The sequence below is a fragment of the Mesitornis unicolor genome, unplaced genomic scaffold (genome assembly GCF_000695765.1).
Source record: "Mesitornis unicolor isolate BGI_N332 unplaced genomic scaffold, ASM69576v1 scaffold19417, whole genome shotgun sequence".
Lineage (NCBI taxonomy): Eukaryota > Metazoa > Chordata > Aves > Mesitornithiformes > Mesitornithidae > Mesitornis > Mesitornis unicolor.
The window spans coordinates 1-10,611 of record NW_010196005.1 but is presented as its reverse complement, the minus strand read 5'-3'; the positions used below and the strand labels follow the sequence as shown (position 1 = coordinate 10,611).

At 41.2% G+C, this 10,611-nt stretch overlaps 1 protein-coding gene across 1 annotated transcript in view; it reads left to right on the top strand.

Moving 5' to 3' along the window:
* The window catches only part of LOC104543653 (rho guanine nucleotide exchange factor 12-like), a gene marked incomplete at both ends in the record, with an annotated part of 21,761 nt that extends 11,280 nt beyond the window's left edge, over positions 1 to 10,481 (top strand). The window contains 14 exon segments of the mRNA XM_010188315.1: positions 149 to 226; positions 728 to 847; positions 1,437 to 1,571; positions 3,144 to 3,215; positions 3,998 to 4,090; positions 4,694 to 4,804; positions 5,316 to 5,414; positions 6,001 to 6,043; positions 6,429 to 6,534; positions 7,362 to 7,499; positions 7,983 to 8,015; positions 8,744 to 8,858; positions 9,940 to 10,045; positions 10,269 to 10,481. Coding sequence (XP_010186617.1) covers positions 149 to 226; positions 728 to 847; positions 1,437 to 1,571; positions 3,144 to 3,215; positions 3,998 to 4,090; positions 4,694 to 4,804; positions 5,316 to 5,414; positions 6,001 to 6,043; positions 6,429 to 6,534; positions 7,362 to 7,499; positions 7,983 to 8,015; positions 8,744 to 8,858; positions 9,940 to 10,045; positions 10,269 to 10,481 — 1,462 coding nt within the window.
* Positions 10,482 to 10,611: the final 130 nt, after the last annotated feature.

Here is a 10,611-nt window from a genome sequence, read left to right as displayed (position 1 = left end):
AAAGCAAATAAACAAACACTTCTGGTCTGTTTTTGTAGGGGTCTTGGGGGGTGTTTTTGTTTTTATTGTTGATAAGTGGGCATATCTGTTTTCCTTTCTTCCCAGCTCCACTGAAAAACCCAACCCTTACTCTCTCTGTATTTTCTAGGAGGAGAATAATATTGTCCACAACCAGAAGGTGGAGATTCTGAGAAAGATGCTGCAAAAAGAGCAGGAGCAGCTGCAGGTACTGGAGTTGCATGAGTTTGAGAGGGGTGGAGGAAATACGGTGTAAATACAAAGATCGGTTGTTCAATCGTAGTAGCATCTCCAGCATTCCCTTGCATAGCTTGTGTCTCAGCTTAGCTCTTCTAGACGTTGGCCTATCACCAGAGGTCTAATCAGTCTTGCTGATCAGGTCTTGAGATTTTAATCCTTTACACAGTAAGAAAAAAACGGTGGGAGCTTTTCTTAAGTGGGAATTTACATATCTGTCAGTCTGATCTAATCTCTTTGACTCTACTGAGAGATTTCAATAAATCTCTAGAATGCAGTTATTTTCATATGGCATGGGAGAGAAGGGAGAGCTGTATAAAATGGACATTCTGCAGCATCTATGTGGTAGCTGTGTAGATGTGCTATTTATTATTTAAAATGCGTAAATGGAATGAAGATCAGTAGTAGGTTGTAGTTCTAAGGTTGGATATTGAGGAGATACAGAGTGATAGCTCATAAAATTATGTTTCAGTTTCTGCAAGAAGAGTATAGCCGCTCACCCACCACACGACTGCTCAAAGAGATACAGGAAACCAAGAAGCACATTCCTCAGCTGCAAGAGCAGTTATCCAAAGCCACAGGCTGTACTCAGGTAACAGAATGTGTCAGGCTGTGGTATGTTCCCGGTGAAAATTCTTGGGGGATGATGGTGTTCTGGGCAAGCAGGAGTTCCCTGGTGCTCGTCTGTGCTTGTACAGGCAAATTGCCCCCTCTAGAGTTGGGACTTGCAATTAGGCTTGCAGAGACTGTCAAGCAGTACAGTGAAATGTCAGTATATGAAGTAGACTTTACAATGGACTTTCAAATCATCTTTGAAAAACTTTCTTAAGTGCAAACTATGGTGTGTTTATTGTACTGTCTGTCAGTACAACTTAACAGAATCCTGTAAAGTCATTCTTACAGTGGAGAATGAATAACTGGAAACTTAAAACAGCTTTGCTGTTTTAGAGTGGTATTTTTTCCCCTTTTCTCTCTACTTGTAATGTTATAAGTCCTGAAAACTTGATGTGGTTTTCCATTGTCTATTCTTAGAAAAGCACTGCAGCCTTTTCTATATACACAAAGTAAGTTTTACAGATTGTATGAACTAACTGGGTTTTGAAGCAGCTAATGTTTAAGGATTGTCTCTTGAAATATTCCGCTTGCTCTGTCCTGTCTCCCAACTCGCTTTATCTTTTTAGGATGGAGTCTTGTCCTCGAGGTCTGTGGCAGAATCACTGCAGATCAGTGAAGTGGAGGCAGAGGGCGGGGATTGTGTGAGCAAACTGGATTACAGTGGTGACAGCAGCTCCCGACCAAACAGTGACATTTGTGATGTGAGTCCTGAACAGCTCCGTGACTTTGCTTCTATACCTTTTGGGTTTGGTTTCCTTGTGCAGATTCTTTGTGTTGTCCTGTGCATGATACATCCGTACTCTGTCTCAGTAACACAGTATATTACTAGAATAAGCTTCTCAGTACACACCACAAATATTTCCCTGAGGAAACATACTATATTGGACATCCATTAGGGACTAGGAAAGAAATAGTGTGGGGTTTGGGTTTTTATCCAGGATTAGATTTTCTTGGCACAATCCCTGTAACCAGACAAGAAAAGATGGATGCTAGCATCTCTCTCAGAACTCGGAGATGCCAATTAGAGCATCTTTTAAGAGTATGGTAATGTTCCAATTGCGGTAGCTGTGACTCAGATCCAGTCGGTGGGCAAGTTGCCATGAAAGTGGGGAAGAGCCTTACTTCTACCAAATAAGCTTCAATTATTGCCAACAGTAAAGGCTCTTAGTCTGTTCTCTCATTAGTTACCAATCTGTGTGCTCGTATGATCTGCCTATTGGAGTGCCTTAGCACCTAATCCTTAATTAAGTCACTATCTGATTAATGCAGAGGAATTGAGACTCTGTACTTGGATTTAAGCCTAAGTTTGTTGTTTAATTGAAAGATGTAGGAGCTAGGTTTGTACTGGCAATTGGAAATGAAAGGAGGATGGGTCAGATATACCTACAAAATGTGAACGTACATGACTCTATTTTGAAACATTCCTTCTCCAACTCCAAATGTGACTAGGTATCATTTGTGTTTGTATATAATAAGTTTATAGCTATCTTCCTGATAAACTTAATCCTGTCAGTATTATGGATGATATTTGTTTACTGGAGGTGATTGACACACTAAACATTCAAGCTTTTCAGTCCAAAGAGCAACTTAAGGATTGGGGACAACAGAAACCTGCTGAAGTTTAACAAGAAGTGGAGTTATACAGCTAGGATGAAATAACTCCATGCATCAGTACAGGCTGGAAACCAACAGGCTGAGTAGCAGCCTAGCTGAAAAGACCTGAGTGTTATTGTGGGCGCACTGTAAATGAACCAGCAGCACATTGTTTTGCAAACAAAGCCTGGTGTCTACTGGGCTACATGAGAGAGTGGAAGGAAGTCACTAACCCCTTCTGCTGGGCACGGGTAAGACTGCACCTGAAATACTGAGCCTGTTACTGGGAGCAGCCCTCTTCAGAGGGGGTGTTGAGAAATGTTGCTAGCCCTCTGACTAGGAGCTTGAATACTGCGTGAGCTGCCCAAACAGGTGGAGAGAGCAAAGGGAAATCTAAGGACACATGCACGAGTAGATTGTACAACTCTGCTGTTATTCAGTCTCACTAGCTTTCTTACCAAAAACTGCTTCTGCATTCACTTTGGGGTTTTTTGGGGTTTTTTTGAAACTGTGCATGTATGTCACACGTCTTAGTTTGGCTGTTCATGCTGCAGCTGTTTAACAGTTCACTCTGTGAGAAAGGAGAAGTTTTGGCTGTTGTGGCTGAAAACCTTGCTGTGCAGTTCTCATTTTCCTGGATTTGCTGATTCTCACCAGAACTGAACTTCCTTCTTTCTCAGAGTCCTCGTAGTGGCTTGAAGGAGCGGATTTATCCCGATGAGAGCCCAGAAAAGACTGAGGTTCAAGATACTGTGAGTACAAAACATGAAGTGTCACAACAGCATCTCATTTAATTGGCCCATTAAAATTTTGCTATTTTTTCCCTGCTTTCTAGATGGAGCATGCATAAACTTCACAAAATGAAACGCAATTAAAGTTGTGCAGGGGAAGTTAATTAGCTGAGTAAATGTTTATGGAGCTTAAGAGCAGGCCCATTTAGAGGCAAGAAATACATAATCAGCAGTAAAACAGCTGGACCTAAAATAGGTAGAGCAGTGGTACATACTTTATTCCTTGAGTCCAACAGTAAATGAAACAGTCTTTTCTTTAGGATGTTTAGTCCTTATGAGGCTGGTATTATCAGGGATGGCGTCAAGAGTAGGTCGAAATGGAACATAGCAGAAAGTGCAGACCTATCTGAACGTATCATTGTCGTCTGCAGGATGACTTCGCAAGCATTTTTCCCTTCATCTGCTTGACTTTCCAAAGTCGTATTTCTCCATTTGTACTAAGATTACATTTGTCACGTGCTGCATGTGTAGTGTGCTCATGTCTGTACATGATGCAGTTGGTTTTGAGTCATCTGATCTAATGTTTCTGAATGCTTGCAGCTTGGGAGAAGCATTTGTAAGGTTTGCAACTGCAAACCTGGAGAAGGTTGGGTAAAGACACGAGTTTCCATTGAGTTTTGAGGAGGAGAATAAAAATGATAGTAATATCTCAAAATTGGTAAAGAAAGTCTACTTTAACGGCACTGTATCTTTCTTCCTTCACTTCCCTGACCCTCTCTTCTGTTGTTTCGGACTCACCCCAGGATTCCCAGTCCAGTGTTGGAAGTCCTTTGTCCCGAGTGGGGCCTCAGATCATTGGAGCAGAGGATGACGACTTTGACACTGAGCAGGAGCAGGTGGGAATGACTTTTAGCCTCAGCCACCCCTTTTTTCCCTCAACCAAAATTATGTTCCTCTGCGTCTAAACTACAAGTGCTCCAAGACTTGTTTTTATTGAGCAGTTCTTGTGTGATGAATTCAGAATCGGAGAATGCGATCTTGCCAAATAAAACATTTAGGGAGTAGATGACAATATGCCACCTTTGATTCTTCTTGTTACTCTGTTTTTTCTTTTCACAACTGCAAGCTTTCTAGAAATCCATTTGCGTTATTTAATTTCATTTTGCTTATTTAGCTCCTATTGAGTTCTGCATTATTATCACAGCAGTATAGCTGCTGTGGCCTTTAAGATATTTATTCTGAGCTGTTTTAGCTGAATTATATTTCATTGCTCTGAATTATATTTCATTGTATTGTACTGATCAGGAGAATATTTAAAAGAACTGTTCCTATTGTAAGCTCTTCATGGGATGTTAAAATGACATTGCAAAGGTTCTGGAATTGATCAGTTGTTATTTTAATTTAAAAAATGAGGAGCCAAGCTGTTGGAACAAAGCTGCTTGGTTTTGCTCACCAGAGCTTTCTTGAATAATTCAAATAGTTTCCGTGTATCTTTACAGATTAATGGACAATGCAGCTGTTTCCAAAACATTGAGCTCCTGAAATCTCGCCCAGCTCACCTGGCTGTTCTTCTGCATCATGTGGTGTCCCAGTTTGACCCTGCAGCATTGGTAAGATGTCCTGACATTGTTTCTCTGAACCAAATTGATAGTCATAACCGGAGCATATCTGGATCTCCTTGTTCTTGTGTAGCACTGTCATTGACATGGCTGGATCGGCAAGGAGGGAAAGGCAGATCCTGTGCAGGCGTGAGAGTGTTTCAGATGAATAAAGAGCAGCATGAAGAGAACTGTCTCCCTTACATTTAGCTGTTTACGAATAAGTACTTAGCTCTTGAAAACATTTCATTCTGCCCTAAAGTGGTGCATTAGTTGTCTGTGGGGAAGGTCTGATCTCTCTCTCTCTATCGCTCCTTGTCTCTCCACCTCTCTTTTCTCCACTGATTACAGAAGCAGCCTAGCTGAGGTTACCTGAGCAGTCTCGATGGCTAAAGGCAGCTAGGAAGAGTTTCAAACCAGCAGTGCTGAAATCCTTGAAATATCTGAAAGGAAACTTGGGGTTAGGGGTGTTAGAGGAGTTCTTATGGTATCGCTCAATTTCCTCCCCTCCTGTTTCCCACAGTTGTGCTACCTTTACACAGACTTGTACAAGCAGACCAACTCCAAAGAGACTCGGCGTGTCTTCCTCGAGTTTTACCAGTTCTTCTTGGACCGAGCTGCAGTACGTTCCAGACCTTTCTCTCATTTTCAAGCATGTCTAGCAAGTTGACTTTTACTTTTCTCCACTCCTGAACTGGATAAAACTAAGGAGTTACTTAAGTCCTCCAAAATATAAAGTTTTGTTTAACTGTTACCAGTGAATGCAGCCAAATGAATGGTATATAGCCTCAGGTGCCTGGTAACTCAATAAATCATCGGGAATGCATTGGGAGAAGTAATTTTGTGATACGTAAGCAAGCTGTAGCTGTTATAAGTTGCCTTTTAGGAAATAACTGCTGCATATGTTGATGTGGCTATTGCAAGGATTGAGAAATTTGATTTGTCTGTTGGAAAGCCTGAGAAACGTCTTTACTGTCATGAATTGGACTACCAGCTAGTGTGGCAGAAACTAGTACAACATCTTTAGATAGAATAATCCTTGTGTAATATAACATATTCAGGATGGGAGTCTCCTTCCTCATACCTTCAGGTGCCCAGATTGTATGATTTTGTCTTTTGTGGAGATTTTCCTGTATGTTTTTTATTGTGTGTTTTATCGGGGTAGTGATTGTTGTGTACATTCTCACAGTTTTTATTTTCTTTTGCAGAATCTGAAAGTTCCAGTTCCAGACGAAATCTCCTTAGAACTAGGTAGGATGCTCTTGCCTTGGGTATCTGTTTCTGTAGTCTCTGCTGTCTGAGACAGTCCAAGCAAGTTTCTGAAATGCACTTCAGGTTACTTCAGACACATGGTGCTATGTGTTACAGGGAGAGACACATAAATACTACTAAAGTTTCTTGGGGAGGGCATAATGCATGCTCTGATAGTGTGTAAATGGCAGGAAGCTTTGGCCTGTACCTTTTTAGTATGATAGCGGATGTGACCTGAACTGCTGAAGTTCATATTTATTAGCAAGTGGAAGGCAAAAGGGTACTCTTGGATGGGTTAAAGTATGCATGTGAGTGACTCTATTCTCGGATGCAGAGGACAGTTCTCAAAATAGTAATCTGTTAACTTTTCTCTTCTGACTTACAGACAGAAGGCGGCCAGAACTCATTCCTGAAGAGCTTCATCGCCAGTTTATACAAACTATGCAAGACAAAGTCTGTCCAGAAGTTCAAAGAAACCTGGAAGATTTCAGGTAACAGCAGCTGTCTGTGTAGTTCTTGTTTAATTCACACCTGCCCTCAGCCAAGGTGTCCAATACAGGAGAAGTCCAAACTCGAGGGACACAATAATTCATCCTGGACTGAATATCAAGATACCGCTGGAGAGGGCCTCCAGGGTCACCCCGTGACCAATCCTTGAATGTGTTTTGACACTGTGTTGCAAGCAATGAATTGCCAGATCAATTTTAGAGCTTGGATTCTTTGTTCCTTGAAGCTATTTGACTCAATTTCAGAACATTGTTAGGTGATGTTATATAAATCCTTCTTACTAATTGTGTTTATAATCAGCTTATATCTTTTTTTTTTCCTTCTCCTTTTTTCCTTCCCTCCCCTTTGGGCACAGAATAATCCATTTTAGAAAGCTGTCATGGGCATATAGTAGAATTTGATAATTAATATGCCCTTTCATGTGGAGTCATAAGAGCTCTGTGCCAACATGAGACATTATACCAAGACAAGTGCTCAATAATGGACTTTTTCATACCTACAAATGTCTCAATTCAAGTCTATGCTTCAAATATATATCGTGGGATGCTGCAGAAAGAGTAACTACTTTTTCTTGACCCTTGCAATGGCTTCCTCTATTGATAAGTGTCATACAGCGTTAACCCTCCAAAGGCAATCTTGGCTATGTTTTACAGTGACCACAGACGTTATTGAAAAGGTCATGGACTTCTCCATGTTCATACAGCAACCAGCAATGAGACCTGTTTGACATTCTGAATGTCAAGAGGTTGCTTCTCCTTGTTACAGGTCCATATTCCATTTCAAGTGATGTTTCCCTCTCCACGTTTTTCAGGCAGAAACGTAGCATGGGATTGACTCTGGCAGAAGGAGAGCTAACCAAGCTGGATGCAGAGAGAGTTCGTGACCGGAATGCAGTGGAGAAGGAAAGAGCATGTGCAGAGCAGATCATTGCTAAAGTTGAGGAAGTCTTGTGAGTAACAGCAAGTATAATTGTGGGAGTAAAGGAGGTTCTACCCTGAACCTGACAACAGCAGAGCAACGGATTTAGGGTCTTAGAAGCAGTTTGAGATCGCTACGTTTGCATTGCTTCCCCTGTTTGTTATCAACGTATGTTTGAGTAATGATAGCCAAAAGTAAGCTAATAGGTAGAGTCCATGTATCTTGTCAAGGAGGCTACTGTTCAAATAGCAGAGGAAATGCTTCTATGCATTTTTAGATCAGAGTCCTTTTTTGGGATTATAAGAACCCTTAGGTTCAAAGCCCAATCTTTTATTGTAATGTGAGCTGAATCCAGTTTTTCCCAACTGAACCTTCACTTCCCCCAGCCCCTCCCCATTGGGACTTGCTAATGTTCTAAAGGACACTTTGAACACAACCGCTGATGCTTTGGATGGGTGTGACTGGGTGTTAATTGGGGTTTGAGTTTCATTTTAAAATTCTCTCTTTATTTTAGGATGACATCTCAGCCTTTGGAAGAAGACAAGAGGTAATGAAAGTTGTGTGGGCTTAGTCTGTGAAGTAAGGAGCCTCTTGCTGGCTCTGTGTTCTGCTGAGCAGAACAAGACAGCCCTCTGCTGGCTGTAGCACAAGCTCTCATTATCTAACTCCCCTAGCATAATTAATTGGAATTCAGAGCATCAGCCTCCTGCTCTCAACCTCTTCTTATTCTGAAGTTTGTTGCCTTTGTTTCATTCTGAAAAACTTACTGAGAGCTCATGATTCTTTTGATTTTGTTCTGTAGCTGTTTCAATCTTGCCTATATTATTTTCTGTATGTGCCCTGCCTTGTTGAATTTGTGTGTATACAACCATCTGGGTGCCTTTTACTATATTCTTTACAGCAACCATACCTTTTACTGATGCTTATTTTTACCATAACTCAAAACTATACTGTGATTTCAAATAAGTATTTAGTCTATCATTTTAGGACATTCTGTGGATTTATCAAAATTTTTTCATCTCCTAGGCTGGTATGCCTTTTATATACTACATCTTTTGTTTAAAGAGGACAAATTCTGATATTGGCTGAGTGTTTCCCATTATCTCTGATAGTTTGTTTCGTATTAAAAAAAAAAGATGCCAAGTTTTTTTAATCTAAGAATGGTTAAATTTGCAATAGAACCTTTGCATTTGACTTTTTTTCTTTCTTGACAGAATGTATTTTCCCCAATACATTTCTTACCCTCCGTCTTCTGTTTTTGTGTGTACTTGGCAGTTCCACGATGCAGTATGTGATTCTCACTTACATGAAACACCTGGGAGTCAAGGTTAAAGAACCTCGGAACCTGGAGCAGAAGCGTGGCCGTATTGGGTTCTTGCCAAAGATCAAGGTAGTAGTGTTGTGGTCAGAGTGGGTACCTCATTGGGATTCAAAATCCACTTGTGCATGACACATTAGAAGTTGCTATGATTTTTATAGTCTTTGTTGCTTAAAGAGGATCTGGGATTATGGACCCGCACAGAAAATCTCAAAGTTTAAATTTGGTTCTACGTCTGTTTTCAGACACCTGAATTAGAGATGAGTTTGCCTTCTTTCTTCTTTTATCTGTATGCCTAAATTCTGACTGCTTGCTTTTCACAGTTCTAGCCTTATTAAAACTTTAAGTGAGAAATGTTTCATATAATACAACCTTGAATTACTTAAGGATCCCATTAAGGCAGAGCCCACTGTTGGACTGTATACTTTAATTTTCTTCTTGAGAAACTTGCCCAAAAGCTCATGCTTCGTGACGCAGGGAAGCTACTCTTCCTGCCACCCACACAGCCCATTTACGTAATGATTTTTTTCCACCAAAACTCCATCTCTGGGGGTGTGTTCCGTTGTCTCCTACAGCATGAGGGTGTATCTGGTCACAGTAACTACTTATTTTCATCAGTGCTCCAGCTTCCTTTGAAATGGTGAGACTGTTACAAGCAGTTCTGCACTGAGAGTGCAAAAAGGTTAGATCATGTTCATAACCTTTCTGAAGTGGTAAGAGAAGTTGTATTTCTCTTTCCCAGATTAGTCTGTATGCTTGTGGAGGCTTGGAGTCATGAGATGTTGTGCCTTGGAGAAACAAGGTGCTACTGGTCACTGTAAATGGGTCTTTTACCCTAGGGAGGAGAGTGGTTTGTAGCTCCTGCTAAGTTCAATACAGGGTGTGCGAGGTTTTGCACATAACAGATGTATCTCTTAAGATGCTGTGGCTCCCTGCTGCTAACCCTGTTACTCACCACTCATAGTGTGTCTGCAGGCTGTCTTTGCCTCTGATGCTGCAGGATATTGGCCTCTCAGTAACTTGTTAGAAATAAAACTTTCTCGTACCAAACTTCTGCAGTTTTAAAGAATCAGTCAATATCTCAGTGCAAAACTGAATTGAGAGAAATGAGTGATCTGTTTGCTTTGTTTTTCTTTCTGTGTATTAACTGCAGCAAAGTATCAAGAAAGAGAAAGAAGGCGAGTAAAAAGGCAAGAGAAGAGGCTTTCCTAATATTCTGGGCCCACCAAGGAGACCGAGTCGACATGATAGCGGTGCAAGTATGTCAGATAAGGAATTACCTGTTCCCTAACTCTTAACCCAAAAGTGAGATAAAGTCTCTGCTGTCTTTTCAAAATCCATGCTGAGAAGATTCAGTAAGCTTTGTTGGTTTTAAAACATGTTTTTGAAGACACACAAACCTAATTTTGTCCTGAAAGTCTTCCTCTCTTCATTGCTGAAAACAGGTAAAAGCTCTTTCAGCAATGTGATGTCTGTGTTTAGTTGGCAGAGCCATCGACATGCAGAAGCCCCGCCACCAAAAGCACTTATCCACAGTGTCTTCTGTCAGCCCCGAGCCACCAGATTCTAGCAAGATGCGGCAGAGCGGGTCCTCCAGTGATGGAACAGATGTGCCATACCCACCTGCCAACCCAATGTCTCCTTTGGCAGCGGGTCCCTTTTCCTCTCCAGAGGGAAGCAAGGACAGTGAAACAGGTAGGATAATACTAGCGGATTAGAGATTGTGTCGTGAACGAGATATGCAAAGCACAGTTCTGATGCAGCAAACTTGACAAATTAGGAAATGTTTTCTTATCATCAGAGATCATCTTCCTGGGGGCTTAGT